Source organism: Narcine bancroftii, chromosome 8, assembly GCF_036971445.1.
Source record: "Narcine bancroftii isolate sNarBan1 chromosome 8, sNarBan1.hap1, whole genome shotgun sequence".
NCBI lineage: Eukaryota > Metazoa > Chordata > Chondrichthyes > Torpediniformes > Narcinidae > Narcine > Narcine bancroftii.
Window position 1 is genome coordinate 168,803,494 of NC_091476.1, and position 19,227 is coordinate 168,822,720.

Here is a 19,227-nt window from a genome sequence, read left to right on the forward strand (position 1 = left end):
TGTCATAGCATTAAAATGCAATGTCAACAGAGAATGCCACTGTCCAAAAAAAAGCAGATGGTTGACATTTGGGATCAAATGCTGGAAATGCAAGTAGTATCATTGGAGAGAGAAAAACCTTTCAGATCGTCATGCTTTCATCAGTCACGTGCCTCCAGGGCCAGTGCCAGACTATTTTGCGCCCTTGGCTGGGTTGAGTGCGGGGGGTAGGTGGGGGGGGGGGGTGCTGACTGGGCTGAGCGGTGGGAGGGGTGGTGCTGCGCGGAGATGGTGGGGGGGGGGGGGGTGGATAATCCTGACCAGGCTGAGCAGTGGGTGCAATACCTGATGTGACGTTCAGCATACACCGTACCACTTACTCCCTCCACTTAACCAGATTAACACACGGGCTCCTAGAGCATTCGTCAGAACCACGTCAAGGTGCCGGAGCTGCTGGAATTCTCTCTTCAACAGCGCCCCCTTGAGGTCTGAGCCCAAGGCAGCTGCCCAGTTGCCCTAATGATAGCATGCCTCCCACACTAGCCCAACGGCTCGCGCGATGGCACAGAGACTCCCCCACCTGCCCAGGGACGTGGCCCCCCACCCCACGACCGCCGACGCCTCCCGCTCTCGCCGAGCGCCTGCCACGCTCACCACGGACTTGCTTTCGCCAAGGGGGGGGGGGGGTCACACAACCAGAGAGGGCCTCCCGCGCTCAACAAGCGCCTTGCACTCTCGCTGAAGGCCTCACGTCTGCTGAGAACCTCCACCAGATACTGTTCTGATTTTAACCGAGGGACTCTCTGGGTGGAAAGTCCTGTCCCCTCTATGGGAGGTTCTTTAAAAAAAAACTTTCTGGCCTTATTGCACATAAAGTGCAATGTCCAGTTATATCCAGTTCTGGCCATGGGTTTTGGACCTTCAGTGTGAGCTGGGCTTCTCCCTCCACAGAAGCTGACTGACCTGCACTTCTGCTTTTCCCGCACTAGGCGTCGCTGCGGGCGGACACCGCTCCCGCTTTCCACGTGGCAGCGCCGGAGTTTCTGCGGCCCCGCCACCTTGCCTGCAGGCGGCGCTGTGGAGCGCGCGGCCGGCGCCCCCTGGCGGCGGGAGGACCTCCGTCGCCCACGAGCTGGTGCGGCCTGAAGCAGTGGCAGGATGGCGATGCACAACAAGGCGCAGGCCCCGCAAATCCCCGACACCCGGCGGGAACTGGCCGAGCTGGTGAAGAGGAAGCAGGAGCTGGCGGTACGCGAGGGTCCCCCCCCCCCCCCACCTCGGGCCCAATCCCCCCCCCACGGAGGTGGGGACACAGGAGGCCCTCCGCGGGCGGCAAAGTTTCTCCAAAGAGGCGGGATGCGGGGCGGGAGAGGCCGGCCTCGGGGTGGGGGGGGGGGAGAGGAGGGGGGGGGGACTGGGCCCGAGGTGGGGGGGGGGACTGGGCCCGAGGTGGGGGGGGGGACTGGGCCCGAGGTGGGGGGGGGGGCTGGGCCCGAGGTGGGGGGGGGGGACTGGGCCCGAGGTGGGGGGGGGGACTGGGCCCGAGGTGGGGGGGGGGACTGGGCCCGAGGTGGGGGGGGGGACTGGGCCCGAGGTGGGGGGGGGGGCTGGGCCCGAGGTGGGGGGGGGGGGCTGGGCCCGAGGTGGGGGGGGGGGGCTGGGCCCGAGGTGGGGGGGGGGGGCTGGGCCCGAGGTGGGGGGGGGAGAGGAGGGGGGGACTGGGCCCGAGGTGGGGGGGGGGCTGGGCCCGAGGTGGGGGGGGGGCTGGGCCCGAGGTGGGGGGGGGGGGGCTGGGCCCGAGGTGGGGGGGGGGGCTGGGCCCGAGGTGGGGGGGGGGGGCTGGGCCCGAGGTGGGGGGGGGAGAGGAGGGGGGGGACTGGGCCCGAGGTGGGGGGGGGGGCTGGGCCCGAGGTGGGGGGGGGGACTGGGCCCGAGGTGGGGGGGGGGGACTGGGCCCGAGGTGGGGGGGGGGACTGGGCCCGAGGTGGGGGGGGGGACTGGGCCCGAGGTGGGGGGGGGGGACTGGGCCCGAGGTGGGGGGGGGGACTGGGCCCGAGGTGGGGGGGGGGGCTGGGCCCGAGGTGGGGGGGGGGGGCTGGGCCCGAGGTGGGGGGGGGGGGCTGGGCCCGAGGTGGGGGGGGGGGGCTGGGCCCGAGGTGGGGGGGGGAGAGGAGGGGGGGACTGGGCCCGAGGTGGGGGGGGGCTGGGCCCGAGGTGGGGGGGGGGCTGGGCCCGAGGTGGGGGGGGGGGGCTGGGCCCGAGGTGGGGGGGGGGGCTGGGCCCGAGGTGGGGGGGGGGGGGCTGGGCCCGAGGTGGGGGGGGGAGAGGAGGGGGGGACTGGGCCCGAGGTGGGGGGGGGGGCTGGGCCCGAGGTGGGGGGGGGGAACTGGGCCCGAGGTGGGGGGGGGGGGCCGGGCCCGGGGTGGGGGGGTGGGGGGGGCCGGGCCCGAGGTGGGGGGGTGGGGGGGGCCGGGCCCGAGGTGGGGGGGTGGGGGGGGGCCGGGCCCGAGGTGGGGGGGGTGGGGGGGGCCGGGCCCGAGGTGGGGGGGGTGAGGAGGGCTGGGCCTGAGGTGGTGGTGGTGGTGGTGGGGAGGGGGGGGGGGGAGCTGACAGTTCATCGCCGGCCGTTGATGGACTGGAGTGTGGTTAAAGGGGAGGTGGGGGGGGGGGGTTTGTGTGTCAGCCGATTAAAGGGCAGGGAGTGCAGCCTCCCGTCCACGTCTGTCTGAGCAGCAGACGGGCCAGAGGGTCGGCCTCTTCAAGGCGTTTGCATCCGTGGGCCAACCATGTTCATCCAACAGACGCTACAGAAGCATTTGTCCAATAGCCATTGCATCAGTGGACCAGCCACAGATGCTGTATCTGATTACAAAGTCCAAACAATGGCCACAGCATCTACAGGACAGCAATGATTGACCAATGGCCATGGCATTATAGGTCAATGATTGGCCAATGGGCACGGCATCTATAGGTCAACAATGATCGACCAATGGCCACGGCATCTCTGGGCCAACACCATTAATTGAATGTTGTTGGCCCAGAGTGCGATGGCATAGGTCAAATATTGACTGCATATATGGGTGAACAATATTCAACCAATGGCCTTTGCTGCCATACTGAATGATGTGTGACCAATTGTCAATGCACCCATGGGTGAACTATGTTCGATTTTTGATTTTTGAACAGTTCACCTATTGATGAACAATGTTCAATCAATGGCCATTGCACCCATGGCTAAAAGGTGTTTGACTGACGTCTTTGCACCCATGGCTAAAAGGTGTTTGACCGACCCCTTTGCATCCATGGCTAAAAGGTGTTTGACCAACACCTTTGCATCCATGGCTAAAACATGTTTGACCGACACCTTTGCATCCATGGCTAAAAGGTGTTTGACCATGGGTATTGCACCTATGAGTGAACAATGTTAGATTGATAGGGTGGCATAATTGGTGAAGCAGCGCGATGCCTTTACAGCACCAGCAATTGGGACCAGGATTCGAATCCCTTACTGTCTGTAAGGAGTTTGTTCTCCCTATGTCTTCATGGGTTTTCTCTGGGGGCTCCCACTGTTTGAAATGTACCAGGCATGTAGATTAATTAGGTGTAAATTGTGCAGCACGGACTGGTGGGCCGAAATGGCCTGTTACCATGCTGTATGTCTCAATTTAAAAAAAAATTAAGATGGCCATTGCTGAACAAGATTTGATCAATGTCCATAGCGCCCATGGGTGAGTGATGTTCGACTAATGTGCATTGGACCCTTGGGTTGTAGAGTTTCATCCCTTTCCTCGATTCAGACCTAGGGAATAACTTCATACTCAATGAATTTCAAACCATAACCCTATATGAACAAGCTTCATTGCTCACTTGATATCTAGGGTCTCACTCATAAAGCTTAGATATCTATAACCAAGTGATCCCCGACAAGGTCTGAGACTGCTTCTTACACCTCTGTTGTCAGGTGCACTTGCATATTTTGACTGGACATCCTTGCTTAGGGGTTTACAGGCTACATAATGCTGCAGGTATGTCCTGTATCAGTCGTAGCACCTCATCTTTGATCAACTCAGTGGGCAGTAATCAGGGCAGGACCGTCAATTCCTCTGCAGCCATTCTATTCATAATTTGTGCCTGTTCTGCATACAATAGAGTTAAGATGTTAATAAGTAGTACAAGGCCGTGAACAAGTTTAAGCATAATCCCAATTCCTTCCTGCTGTGTTAAACAATTCTTCATTCCCTGCTTTTATCATCCCATGACATCTAAGGTTAGATTCTTACTGGGATTATTGTATGTCATGATGTTCATAATCATACAGGAAGGGTGGCTAATAACCCTTGGGATAGGCCGAAAGATTCCCCGCATCATTATATTCCCCATCTGACACACTGGCTCCTCGTCTTTCCGAGGTGCCTTTACTTCTTGAGGTTCTCTCTGTATGAGTACTGCTACAGGTGTGGGGCAAAGGCATATGGGCTGATAAGGGGCCAAAGATATTGCAGAAGTGCAATGAGTATAAGTACACCTGGTATGATGATGGCATAATGTTGCATGCTATGCAAGCAGAGAGAGGTAATATTCTCTTGTCCAATAATGGTACACGTGCCTCTCAGTTAGGACAAAGTTAAGGGGACTCTGGTTCTGTTAAACCATCTGTTGTAATGCCATAATTTCTGTATTGGTAGCTTTCATCTGGTCTTGGATGTCATCCATGGCCTTGACAGAACTATTGGCCATTCCTTTTAGAGCTGTAGCCAGGTTGATAATTTCCATTGAATTGTGGGCTATTGGATGATATTTGGATATCATCCAAAAGGCTCCGAATGAGATAACTCGTTTCTGCCGAGGGAGGGAAGAATGGTTGTCCAGGGTCTCCAGAAACTATCTATGTGGGGCACAAGGTAAGCCAAGAAGCAACATCCCTTCCACTTCCTGCTCCCTTGTTGGGGGGCATACTGGATCACTGTTTCTCCAGGTAGGCCCATTCCCCACAGATCCACTGAGTTCCGTTTAGGGGACACAGTGGTTCAGCTGTAGTGTAGGTGGCACAATTGTTATTGGCCAGAAAGTAAGGCCCCTTGCCTTCAAAATTTCAGTTGCAGGTAATATTTGCTGGCTGATCAGATTGGACAATGACGTAGGGTCATGATGGGTTTCTTTAGGGGAGGACTGATGTACCAGTCATCGAAACAGAGATACCCACAGTCTCCATTCATATTAAGGGGATATTTCACTCATCTGAAGAAGATGTCATAATCGCTCCATAGCAGATGCAATTTCATTGGCTCTGGATCACTGAGTCGTCAAGTTTATTGTGAGCTGAGTGCACAAGTACAACCTGATGAAACAGCATTCTCCAGTCCTTGATGTAAAGCACACAGACACACAACCAGACATAACACACATACAGACAAGCAATACATATGCAGGACAGCTATTGATACACAAATAAATAAATAGGCGGGTCTTGGATGGTTGGTGTGAGCCATTCCTTTGGTCATTCTGTATTCTCACTACCCGTGAGAAGAAGCTATTTATCAGCCTGGTCGTGATGCTGCTGTATCTCTTTCCTGAGGGAGCAGCTGAAAGGGGTCCTCAATGATTTTACGTACCCTTTTCAGATTAAACGACTACGATAGATCGTGTCGATTGTTTGGGGGGGGGGGGGTTGGGGAGAGATGCCAGTGATTTTCTATATCACTCATGATCCTGTGGATTGTCCTCCGATCCATTTCTCTGCAGCACCCGTATCGCACGGATACAGCCAGCCCGGATGCTCTCAATAGTACTCCTGCAGAAGGTTGATATGACGGTTGCTGGTAGCTTTGCCCGATTCAATCTTCTCAGGAAGTAGTGTGCCTTCCTTACAAGTGAGGAGATGTTTGCCCATGATAGGTTGCTTGTGAAGTGAACTCTCTCCACTACAGAATTATTGATGTGTAGTGTGGGGTGATTATTCCTGCTCTGCCTGAAGACCATTATGCACATAATAAACTTTGTTCAGCCGATTAACAGATACTTTTAAGTCAGTTCCTCTGCAGCTATTCTACACATATGTGGTGTATTGCTCATAATAAAGAAGCTAATAGGTAGTTCAAGGCCGTGAACAAGTTTAAGCCTAGCCCAATCCTTCCTGTTCTTTTACACAATTTTTTAGGTGAATGAAGTTCGACGACTAATGGCTATTTCACCCATGGATATTTCAAGTAATAGGGAAAGGTGATGAATATCATTGTTTATTGTGAAAATTATTGTATATAAATAAAGTAGGGATGTTGTTTTTCCATTAGATAGGATGTTGGTGAGGCCACATCCAGAAAGTATTAGTTTTTTTCTCTAAGGAAAAATGTAAGTGCATTGGCAGCAGTTCTGAGAAGGTTTACCAGACAGATTTGTAGATAAGGTGAATGTGTCATGAGGAATTGTTGAACAAGCTTGGCTTGTTTGGAAGAATGAGAGGAAACTGATTGAAATATACAGGAACCTGAGATGTCTTGACTAGATGGATTGGATATTTCTTGTGGAAAATATAGAACGAGAGGTTGCTTTTTTGAAAATTAAAGTTAAGAGATGACTTTTATGAGATGTTCATGAGCTTTTCGCATATTCAAGGTTAAGACAAATTCTGGATAATGTAGAGATAAAAACAGTGCAAAGTCAGGGTGCAGAGTTGAAGATACAGCCTGATTACAGTTGGCCATGATATTTCTAAATGCAGCAAAAAGCACATCCTGGTCCTTATTCACATGTTTGTGTATGTTGTAATATCCATTGCCTTTTGGAGAAGACAAATTTTGCATTTTGGCAATTATTTGTAAATAAAAGAATTCTGATTCATCTCTAAATGTGCTATCTCCAGTTTTAAGCATTGTCTAGGTTCTACCTGACCCAATAGTTTTTCTCTATTTGTCAAATCCTTAAATGTGTTTAAATTACTTTTTAGATTAGCCTTCTGTGAATATGAGAGGTTTGTTTATCCAACCTGCCCTCATTATTTAATCCAGTAAACTATGGTATTCAAGTCAATCTGTGTGATTCAGCTGTACGACTAATATAAAGTTCCTGAATTATGTAGTGTTAAATAATTTCCATATATCCAAGTACAGATCATTAAATCCTAGACTGTTTTATTGAGAAAAGTTGTTACACATACATGACTACAATGGGAGTAATTTTTCTGTTAAGCTATTCTGGAATAGGTCTTTGTAGTTCTTTCTGTATCATTCATTGTCATGTGCTAAATATTTGTGGAAAAGGGGTTTTTAGAGAGTAAGTTGTCACAAAGCTTTTAATTTAACCTTTGTGCTTTCCATTATGGTCTAAACTTATAAAACAATACTTTTTGTTCTACTGCACTTTTAACAGTTAATTTATTCTTCTCATAGGAGACTTTGGCAAATCTTGAGCGGCAGATTTATGCCTTTGAAGGAAGTTATTTGGAAGATACCCAAATGTATGGGAATATCATTCGAGGATGGGACCGGTATTTAACCAATCAAAAGTATGTTTACAGGAAGAACCTTTGCATAGCACCTTCAAAACATTATCTTTATATACAGTATAACTTCAATTATCCAAAATAGGACCGGACCCATTTTGAATAAATTTCAGAGAACTGGTCATTTTTTAAAAACAGCCTGGTAGCAATAGTAAGTCACTTGTAACAATGTTTAAACAACAGCAAACAACAAGATAAGGCTTTTTAAGTCATAAAATAATGTTTAATTCTCACCAAAATTAATGCTGGCCACTGCCGGTCACCGACACTTCCCCACTGGGGCCCCGCTCATGCCGGGAGCCCAAGGGTTCTGCTCCTGCCCGGGAGTTTTAGGTCTTGACTGCCACTAAGGGCCTGAGGTCTGCTGCTGCTGGCCCAGGAAGCTGGAGATCCGCTGCTGCCGGCGCCGGGAGCCCGAAGTCCGCTGCCCTGCTGCCGCCGCCACCGGAAGCCCGAGGTCCACGGCTGCCACCGGTCAGTTCAGTTCTGAAAAAATTTCAGATAAATGAGGATTTCTGGGAATCCAATTTTGGATCATCGGAGTTGTACTGTAATTCTGTAAGTTTCATATATTATGCAGTGTTTTCTGTTTCATTATTAAGTCTGCTCGCAGATGTTATTTTGACCTTTAAACAAAAAAGAGGAATATTGACTTTAGAAGAATCTTGTATCATGTCCATAAACCATCTATGTTTCCTTATTAAAGTGTACTGATCTGAAGGCAGACAGTTATATGTGTGCAAATAGAAAAAACTCCAGTTGAATCTCTTTCAAAAATTTTTATGAAGAAAAGTTAATGAAGTAATTCTCTGATTTTAAATTTAGCTGTGAGGCAACCCTGAGATAATCCCATGCTGTCAGTACTTGGACAAGTAAACTTGGCCTCATTACTACTACAAAGCCCAGGAAATTGTATTCAGAACTTTTCTTCTCAATCATCTTGCATTAACTGCTCTTGGATAGAATTATGCTTAACTAATATTCCCACAATCGAAATGTTTGCGGATATTGATTGCATGAGTTGATATGGGAAGAACAGCCATTGCAAGGTTGAGGTACCAGATAAAGCTTGATACCTTCAACTGAGAAGTGCAGATTGGCTGCAAGGTAAAATGGGTTAATTTCCTTTGGGGTATGTGGATAGCTTGTTCTTAGAGCCATACTCTCACCTCGTACAAAATGGTATGTTAGTTAGCAAGTTACTGACTATTAATGGTGGTGTATGGCAAGAAATCCATTATTTATTTATTTGTGGAGTGCCATTCTGGGACCATAGTCATAACTTCTCAGACATCCTACAGTTGAAAGTGTTAATATAATGAGGAGTATTTGGTAGCTCTGGGCCTGTTCTTGGAGTTTAGCAACATAACGGAGGATCTCATTGAAATGTACCGAGTATTGAAAAGGTTAGATCGAGAGGATGTAGAGAAGGTGTTTCCAGTAGTTGGAGAGTCTAGGACCAAGAGGGCACAGCCTCAGATAAAAAGAAAGACCCTTAAGACAGATGAGAAGTTTCTTCAACCAGAGGCTATCATGAGGTAAATAGAAAGCAGAGGTTGATAGATCTTTGATTAGTAAAAGCATCAAAAGTTATGGGGAGAAGGCAGGAGAATAGTGTTCAGAATAGGAAATGTACATCAGCCATTATTCGAATGATGGAGCAGACATAATAGGCCAAATAGTCTTCTGTAGACATACCATTTGCATGTAGGAAGGTAACTTGTTATTCATTATATTTTCCCCTTTCCTGGTTAGAAGCAGCTTGCACTCTTGGCAGTTTTATAATTTGGATGAAGCTATATAATTCAACTTGAATAATTAAAAACCTTGGCTGGTTTACCAATGAGGGCTGTGTTCTGTTTCAGAAACACGAACAGTAAGAACGATCGAAGGAACAGGAAGTTTAAAGAAGCGGAACGTCTCTTTAGCAAGTCCTCTGTTACTTCAGTAGCTGTGCGTAAAATAGTATTTTTATATTGATTATAGGATGCTTAAATTTTGCAAATCTATTTTGTCTTGTGTGTTTAGTATTGTTGTGTAATCTCTCTTTTGTTATAGGCAGTGAGTGCTTTGACTGGTGTCCAGGACCAATTGGTTGAAAAACGTAAGTCATGATTAATCTGTACTTTTCACTCACCATATGTCTTGACCAGATAAGATGAGCTTACAAGAGAGTGCAGATGCTCGAATCTGGACAAAAAGAAACAGCTGGAGGAGCTCATTGGGCAAAGCAGCATCTGTAGAAGCAAAGGGATAGATGCCATTTGATTCTCATGCATGCATCTAAATGGTCTGGCTGTGCCATCTTCAATGTCGGTGAGACCAAGTGTCAAGAAGATTGCTATTTTGCAAAACATCTATAATCTGTCTGCAGTGGGCGTCCTGCATGCCATTTCAACTCCCTTTCCGATTCCCACACAGACCTTGGACTTCTCCACAGCATAATGAGGCCAAACACAGACTAGAAGACAAGCACTTTGTATTCTGCCTGAGTAGTCTACAATCTAGTGGTATGATCGCTGAAATTTCCATCTTCAGGTAACCCATATTCCTTTTCATCCTTTCTCCATTCATATCACCCACTTTCATAACTCTCCCCCCTCTGGCTCCACTTGTTTGACACAGCATCGTGGAACTATACAACATGGAAACTGAACTGCACTTGCCCCTTTGCACTTTTCCCATTTGTCTGCATTTAGCCCAACATCTCTCTCAGCATTTCTGACCATATAGCTGTCCAAATGACTTTTAAATGTCATAATTGTACTGCCTCTGCAGCTTCCTCTGGCATATTGTTCCATATATGCACCACCCTCTGAATGAAAGTGTTGCCCCCTCAGGCATTTTTTTTTTAAATTGATCCCCTTTCACCTTAATCTGATGCCCTCTGTTTTACATTCTACCCTGTGGAAAAGACTATGACTATTCATCTTATCTATGAATATGTATACCTCAATCATGTTATCCCTCAGATAACATCACAATTCAATCCCTTTCAATTCAAGCCCTCCATCCCAGTAAAATCATTGTACATCTTGCATCCTTCCCAGATGTGCGCACATTACTCCAAATGTGGTCTTATCAAAGTCTTGTACAACTGTCCCATGATATCCCAGTTCTCTGTGTCCTAACCGATGAAGCCAAGCTTACCAAAACCTTCTGCAAAACCCTGCCTGCCAGGCTTTGCCACTTTCAAGGAACAATATTCTTGCACCCCAAGCTCTCTCTGTTCTACAACTCTCCAGGTCCCTATCATTTACTGTCCCTGTCTGGCCTTGTACATACCTGGGCCAAACTCCATGTCCCATTCCTCAGCCCACTTACCCAGTTGATCCCAGATCCTGTTGTATTCTTAGACAACTTTCTTCACTGTCCACCATACATTTGATTTTTAGAGTTATCACAAACTTACTAGCCATGTTAAAGTCCACTAAAACAACAGATCTCAGATTTATTGTCCAGAGTGCATCACGACACCACATACAACCCTGAGATTCCTTTTCCTGTGGGCCAGGCAGAATTACCAATTATTGGTAGTGCAAAAAAAAAACTACACAATGTATGCATGTAAAAAAATAAAGAAAAGGTAAACAAACTGCAATACAGAAAGGGGGGGGGGGAAACAATAAAGTGCAAAACTAAGAGTCTTCAAATGAGTCCCTGATTGAGTTATTGTTAGGGAGTCTGATGGTGGAGGGGTAGCAGCTGTTCATGTACCTGGTGGAGTGAGTCTTGTGATACCTACACATCTTCTGCCCTGCCCTCATCAACCTTTTTGGTCCAAAAAAAACACAACATGATTTCCCATACACAAAGCCATGTTGACTGTCTAATCAGTCCTTGCTTTTCCAAATGCATGTAGGTCCTATCTCTCGTAATTATCTTCAACAACTTAACCCAGGTTTACCAGTCTGTAATCCCCAGGCTTATCATTGCAGCACTTTTCCGTCTTTCACTTGCGGCCAATCACCAGGGCCACCACAATTTTTTCACACGCTATCCAAGGATTCACTTTGTCAGGTCCCAAAGATTTATCCACCTTTGGGCAATTTAAGAACTCCAGCACCTTGTCTTCTGTAATATGGACTCTCTTTGAGACTATTTACTTTGCCAGTTTCAATGACTTTTTTCACAGGCTTAATTTTTAGAACCTCGTTCATACCTGTAGCTTAGCACATAGATGACTATATTGATCTTTGACAGAATCTATTCTCTCCTCAGTTACCCTTTTACTCTTAATATACTTGTGAAATCTCTTTGATTCTCTCTTGTCCCCTTTTTGTCCTCCCGATTTCTGTCTTGAATGTACCACTTCCCCTATACTAGTGGTTCTCAACCTTCTTTCCACTCACATACCACTTTAAGTAATCCCTATGTCATTGGTGCTCTGTGATTAGTAAGGTTTAGATAAAGTGGGATGTGACTGGGAAAGGAAGATTGAGAATCACTGCCCTAGATCCAATTGTTACTGATACATTTTGCTTGAGAAAAATTGTCTTGGCCCATTTCCTTTGGAGCTATGAAACCCTGCACATAATGAGTCAATGAGGGACAATTAAAACAGTGGTTTTGAAACTTTTTCTTTTCACCCACACACCACCTTAAACAACCCTTTACTAATCACAGAGCACCTGTGGCATAGGGAATACTTAGTGGACTGTGAGTGGAAATAAAAAAAGTTGAGAACCATTGCTCTATGGATTGACAGTCCCAACTGCTTCTACCTGACATATGGCTTCCCTTTTTGACCAGTGCCTCAATATCTCCAGTCATTCAAGTTTCCCTCCCTACTCCTTTGCCCTTTTTTCTAATAAGAACATGCTGCCCCTAAATTCTTGTTATCTTAAAAGTCTACCATTAGCTAGATGTCCTTTCCCAATGTCCTCTACAAGTTCTTTGCCTTGATAGGACTTCAACTTGTGGACCAGTCCTATCCTTTTCAGTAACTATTTTAAAAGCAAATAGAATTATGGTCACTGAGCTCAGGATGTTCCCCCCACAACACTTCAGTCACTTGCCCTGCATTATTTCCCATGAGGTTGTATGTTTTCAGTATGGTCATCTACATATTGCTTGCAAAACCTTTCCTGAACACGCTTAACAAATTTCACTCCATCTAAATTCTTAGATGATGACAGTCCCAATTAATATTTATAAAGTTGAAATCCCCTTATGTTACAACATTTATTCTTGCAGCTGTTTGCAATCTCCCTGCATATTAGCTCCTTAAATTCCCATTAACTATTGGGAGTTTAAAGTACAATATCAAAAGTTTGATCACCCCTTTGTCCCTCCCTCAGTGATGTTCCTGTAATGGGTATAATATCCCAGTCCCATAATTCCTATCCATGCTATGAGTTCCCCTGTTTTACCTGTCAAGCATCTTATATTGAAATTAATGCATTTTGGACCAACAGTCTTTCCTTGCACCTGTGACATGTTCTTGCCTATCTTGTCCACTGAACTTGCTCTCTTTAACCAATATTTGTTGCAACCATTATAGCCTTAGGTTTCCAACTCCCACCCCCACCAGACTCGTTAAACCCTTTTGAGTAGTACTAGCAAATCTCCCCACCAGTGAGATGCTACTTGATCTGCTGAGTTCCTCCAGCAGTTTGCTTTTTGTTCTTGACCACTTAAGTAGTCTGCAGTTTGGGCAAATTAATTGCATTTTTGATCACCTTTGATTTTTATTAATTAATGTCAACCTGGACAAGTTTGTGGTGTCATTTGCTATTTTAATTATGACAGTGAAGGAAAATTCATTCAAATTGTAACCACCATTAATATAAAATTGATACTAAGAACAATGCAGTCTTAATAGTCTCACCAGTATGCTATATCGTTTCATAGTTCACTAAATATACTCTAGCTACAGTTTTGCCTGCTAAAGCAAGTTACAAAGTATTTGTGTTTGTACTTCCGGAAAAATGAAGTACTGTTGCAATAACTTCTAACTTGTGTAAGGTTGTTTCAACACATTTCCGATTAATCTTTGCTGAGGTTCATTGAGGAATGTCCTTTTCAAAACTGAAATTCGTAAATGTGTTTTCCAAATCTATTTTGTCATCTATGTGAAATGTGTTAGGTGAACCAGGTAGTGGGACAGAAAGTGACAATTCACCAGACTTCCAGAATCAGGAGAATGAGCCGAATCAGGAGGACACTGAGGAATTGGATGGATCGCACCTGCAGGGCGTGAAGCCTCAGAAAGCAGCCTCCTCCACATCGTCCAGCAGCCATCATGGGAGTCACAAGAAAAGGAAAAACAAAAACCGACACAGGTAATTCTGAGATTCTAGGATGTGTGGGCTGGAGTGGACAAGTTTTGTAGAAGTATTTTGGGGATTGTGGGGACCAAAATGTGGCATGTAGGATGTCCACTGATAATCTATTTTTTCTAATAAAAGAATAGCAGCTTACTGGTAATAATCAATAATCAATTTTGTAAATTGTAATAGTGTAATTAGTAATATTTTGCTTTAGTTTCTGTTTGCTATGGGGACTCTCCTCCCTAACCTGTTGGCTCTTTTACCTTTGAATTTATCTGATTAGACACAATTAACATCTTTCGTGTTCCATGATATAATAACTTTCGCTGATTATTCTACAAATTTATGATTATTGAGTGAAAAATATTGTTAGATTTATTTTTTTCTCCATTAAGTTTATCAAAATTCCAATAGTCTCTTGCCTTTTTTTGCTAAAAGTCTCAAGTTCAAAAAAGGTAGAGACTCTGGTCTGGATAATTGATATGTTAACGTGTTGCTTTCTTTCCTCTTTTATGCTACCATCAAGCCCATCTGGCATGTTTGATTATGACTTTGAGTAAGTTTGCTTTCTGTCAGTATACGTGCTGTCTCTTTTCCAGTATTTCCCTATGCTGTGTTGTGTAGATTGTAGACCTTTATGGAAGAACTGTTGTCAGTAGTTGCTATAGGTTTGGATATTTGCTTATATTGTATATAATTCTACATTGAATATCAAATACTAAATTCTGCTTGTCTTTAGAAAATGCCCTGTACACAAAGATAAGATTAAAACCATGAATTTTGTATTCAGTATCCTGATAGATAGTTGTCAGTCAAAACACAGAAATGCTGGAGGAACTCAGCTGATCTTTTTAGCATCCAAAAAAGCAAAACTATATTGTCAACATTTTGGGCCTGAGTCCTTCTTCAAGTAATGAAAAGAATGAACCAGAAGCAGGAAATCTCAGAGGTTCAGAATTCAGACAAGGCTTGGTGGGGAAGGAATCCAGAGCAACAAAAGGTACTAATTGGATATAAGGGACAAGGTAAGAATTTATCACATTTGTGCGAAAGGAGACATACCTGGAGGAAGGCTCGGGGGAGGTGGTTTAATGAAAGCAAAAGTCGATATTAATCCCATCCGGTTGGAGGGTGCCCAGTTGAATGATGATGTTTTGTTCCTCCAATTTGCAGGTGGTCTCAGGCTAGCAGTGTATAAGACCATGGAAAGACATGTCAGCAAGGGAATGGGATAGGGAACTGAAATGGGTGACCACTGGGAGATCCACGCTTCTGAAGCAGACAGAACCGAGCGCTCAACAAAGTGATATCCCAGTCTGCGTCCAGTCTCTCCAATGTAGATAGACCCCATTGGAAGTACAAAAAGCAGTAGGTGGGCTCTGCAGATTCACAAGTGAGATGTTGCTTCACTTTGAAGGACTGTTTTGGACCCTGAATGGTGATGAAAGAGGAGGTATGGGTGCAAGTAGAGCATCTCCTGCTGTCACAGAGGTAGGTGCTAATGGTGAGGCCAATTGGTGAGGAGGGAGGAGTGAACAAAGGAGTCACAGAGGGAGTGGTCCCTACGGAAGGTGGAGGGAGGACGAGAGGGGAATACATATTTAGTGGTGGGATAACTTAGTAGGCAGAAATGACAAAGGAGGATGTATTGGTTGTGGTGGCCAGTGCAGTGGTAGGTGAGGAAAAGAGGAATCCTGTCCTCGATGCACGTGGGAGCAGAGGGGGCCAAGCAAGATGAGCAGGTAATGGAGGATATATGGGTGAGCGCCGTGTTGATGGTGGTAGAGGGAAGGTCACATTGTTTGGAGGACATCTCTGATGATCTGACAGGTAAGTCCTCATCCTGGGTGCAGATGCGACAGAGATGGAGGAATTGAGAGAATGGAATGGAATCCTTACAGGGGACAGGGTGGGAAGAAGAGTAGGTGAGGTAGTTGTGGGAGTTGGTGAGTTTGTAGAAGATGCTGAGAATTTATCTTCGGAGATGGAGACAAAGAGATTGAGGAAATTGAGTGTTTCTAGAGATGGACCAATTGAATTTGAGGTCAGCGTAGAAAAGTTGATAAAGTCAATGAACTCATCATGGGTACATGTGGCCGCACCAAAGTTGTCATCAATGTAGTGGAGGAAGAGTTGAGGGCTCTTGCTTGTGTTGGCTTGTTGCATGGATTGCTCCATGAAGCCAACAAAAAGGCAGACATAGCTGGGGCCCATGTGGGTACTCATGGATACATCTTTAACCTGGAGAAAGTGAGATGAGTTAAAGGAGAAATTATTGAGGGTGAAGGTAAGTTCTGTCAGCTGGAGGAGGGTGGTGATGGAGGGGGACTGGTTGGATATATTGTCCAGAAAGAAACTAATGGGTTTGAGGCTTTCAGTATGGGGGATGGAAGTGTACAGGTTGAGTTCAGGGAACTGGAAGTTGTTGAAGTGATGGAGGGCACATGAAGTGTCCCGGATATAGGTGGAGAAGGACTGGACTGGGGGGGTGGGGGGACAAAACAGAGGACGGGGTAAACGGGGACCAATTCAGTGGCCAGGAGCATGCAAACACGAAAGATCTGCCGGGACAATTGGGTTTGAGAATCTTGGGTAGGAGGTAAAAACGGGCAGTGCGGGATTAGGAAATAATAAGGTTGGAAGTTGTGCCAGGGAGGTGACTGGAAGCACTGAGTTCAGAGATGGTGCATGATACAGAGGTTTGATGAGTTTTGGTTGTCAACGTGAAGCATTATTTCACTTGTGAATCTCCAGGAGTCATCTACTTCATCTGGTGCGCATATTGTGGTCTCTACATGGGAGAGACTAAATGCAGACTGGAAGATCATTTTGTTGAGCACCTTGGTTCTGTCTGCTGCAGGTCTCTCAGTGGCCACCCATTTCATTTCCCCATCCCATTCCCTTGCTTACATGATCTCATGCACTGCCAGACTGAGACCACCTGCAAATTGGAGAAACAACACCTCATTTTTTGACTGGGCCCCCTCCAACCGGATGGTATTAATATCTATTTCTCTGGCTTTTGTTAAACCACACCACCCCCACCCCCCAAATCACCTTCCCCAGCTCTATCTCTCTCCTTTTTGCTTGTCTCTTTTTGCACAAACAAATATATTCTTACCTCGTTCCTTATTCATAATCCAATTAACACCTTTTGTTGGTCTGAATTCCTTCCCCATGTCTGAATTCTGAGATTTCTGGCTCATTCTTCTTATTCCCTGAAGAAGGGCTTAGGCCCAAAATATCGGCAATATTCCTTTGTTTCATTGGACACTGAAATGATTGGCTGAGTTCCTCCAGCATTTCTGTGTTTTTACTACAACCTCAGCGTCTACAGACTTTTGTGGTTCAAATAGTTGTCAGTCATCTGACATAGGCAGAAGTGTGGAAGTCTCTCCTGTGAGCAGTGTTTGCTCAAACTAATTATCATTTACATTCCAGTCATTTGGTCTCACACCAGTAATGTATGTACTGTGGCATCGATCAGTTAGCGTATCACAATTCTCCAGTTTAGAATATTGCCATAAATAATGTGCACATAAGTGAATTTTTTTCTCCCAGAACAGACAGATAGATGCTTGAATGCGATCTACAAAGCAATCAGGGCTTTGGATAGCAATAACTTTCCACAAATCCCAGATCTTTTTTTGTCATTGTTACCATTTAGTACTTGAGTTATTAAACAGAATTAAAAAAAGATCCTTGACTACAAAATGGATTGCAGAAGAACTTGGTTTCTGGTGTGTACGTGGCATTTTTTTTATACTTAAGATAATGTACCAAGTATATAATTAGATGTGAACCTGTGTCTAAATATATGAGTGTATTAAACAGGATGATTTTCTGTGGCTCTTTCAATGCATAGTTTCAAAGTCTTGGCATTCTGACCTGAACATTGGACCTGCAAGAGAAGTGATTAAATGAAAAGCTATATTGAAATATTATTTTACCATTTTAGCCTCTTTAACCAGATCCATCTCCTATCAATGAAATAGAAATAACCTTTTATCCTCTATAACATGATTGAGCTTTGAACCAAATCATCCACTTTACTATTATGACTTGCTGACTTTCTCAACCATTTTTGTGTAAACTACTAAATCATTCACTATGATCAAAAGCAGTGAAGTAGCTACATTGTAGTCTGTGATTTCCAAATTGAGGCAATAGCCAGATGATGTTGAGCTTCTTCCCCCTATGCTCTACCTTCTCAGCTCCAGATTCAGTCTTGTCAGTCTGAACCCAAGAACTTTGGGCCACAGGTACATAATTGATATAATTAATTGATCACAATTTGTTAAATTCACTTCTCTCAAAATTGAGCACCTTTTCATTTTTTTGAAAAAGGCTGCATTAGTTTGCACAAATTCATATTTGATTACTGAGGGCTGGTAAAGAGAATATGGAAAACATTGAAATAGAAAAGCCAGTTCAGGAGAAACAACTTATACCATATATAGCTGAAGCAGTTTGATATCCTTGGCATTATCAATAGATGAATATTTTTCAAGTAGCAGATTCCTAAGATATGCATATTTTTATTATAGGATTGATATCAAGCTGAATAAAAAGCCAAGAACTGTGAGTACAATTTGTATTATTTTTCTTGCTGTATGTTTTAGAATGTGTGGAGCATCTCTGTGATATAAAATGAGAGAATAAAACTAATTTCAACTGGAATTGGCTGATCGTGAAGCCTTACGTGGTTTATAAGTTAACAGTAGGAGAGAGATTACGATACTTTGCAGCCCTTCCACATCGAGTGGTGACTAAGTACTGGTTAAGCACAGGCAGACAAACCTCAAAAAAAATCCTTAAAAAGGGCAGAGGCGGTGGAAGCATTGAAATGATCTTTTCTCAGGAGAACTGATCAATTAAATTCTGCCTCTTCCTATTAGTGAACCAAGTCTTCTGCCAAAATCTTTGACCCATGTAGTCAAGAAAAAAATTGAGAGCACTGGATATACCAGAACTAATTGCATTTCTAGCCATGAGAGCAGAACTGCTACAGAGCCCTCCATAATGTTTGGAACAAATATGCTTTTATTTTCCTTTATTTGCTCCTGTGCTCCACAGTTATATATTTTTAATAAAACAATTCACATTAATTAAAGTGCGTGTTCCAAATTTTATTCAAGGTTATTTGTATACATTTTGGTTTGACCATGCACTTTTTATACATTGTCCTCTTATTTCAGGGCAACATAATGTTTGGGACATTTGGCTTATAGGCCTTTTTCTTAACTTAACAAAGATATGAAGACATTGTCTAAAATATTGGCCCATAGATTGAAGAATATTTTAATCACTTCTGAAGATCAAACCAGTTTCATTAAAAATCGTTACTCTTATTTTAATATACACCCATTTATTGAATGTTTTATATTTATCTCCCACTCTTGCTTCTGATTGTGTTATCTCTTTAGATGCAGAGAATGCTTTTGATTGGGTGGAATGGGGTTATCTATTTGCCACTTT

The 19,227-nt window shown here is 44.9% G+C and overlaps 1 protein-coding gene across 4 annotated transcripts in view; it reads left to right on the forward strand.

Annotated features, from left to right (window-relative positions):
• The first annotated feature begins 1,041 nt into the window (after positions 1–1,041).
• Positions 1,042–19,227, forward strand: part of meaf6 (MYST/Esa1-associated factor 6) — a 37,179-nt gene continuing 18,993 nt past the window's right edge. Inside the window, exons 1-7 of one of the 4 annotated variants that reach the window (XM_069895820.1) lie at positions 1,042–1,227; positions 7,365–7,480; positions 9,343–9,430; positions 9,536–9,581; positions 13,566–13,761; positions 14,276–14,305; positions 18,297–18,330. In XM_069895820.1, the coding sequence (XP_069751921.1) occupies positions 1,138–1,227; positions 7,365–7,480; positions 9,343–9,430; positions 9,536–9,581; positions 13,566–13,761; positions 14,276–14,305; positions 18,297–18,330 (600 nt within the window). In that variant the 5' untranslated portion in view covers positions 1,042–1,137. The remainder of the gene's footprint in view (positions 1,228–7,364; positions 7,481–9,342; positions 9,431–9,535; positions 9,582–13,565; positions 13,762–14,275; positions 14,306–18,296; positions 18,331–19,227) is intronic. The other 3 variants (XR_011343575.1, XM_069895821.1, XR_011343576.1) reach the window with 3 other exon arrangements.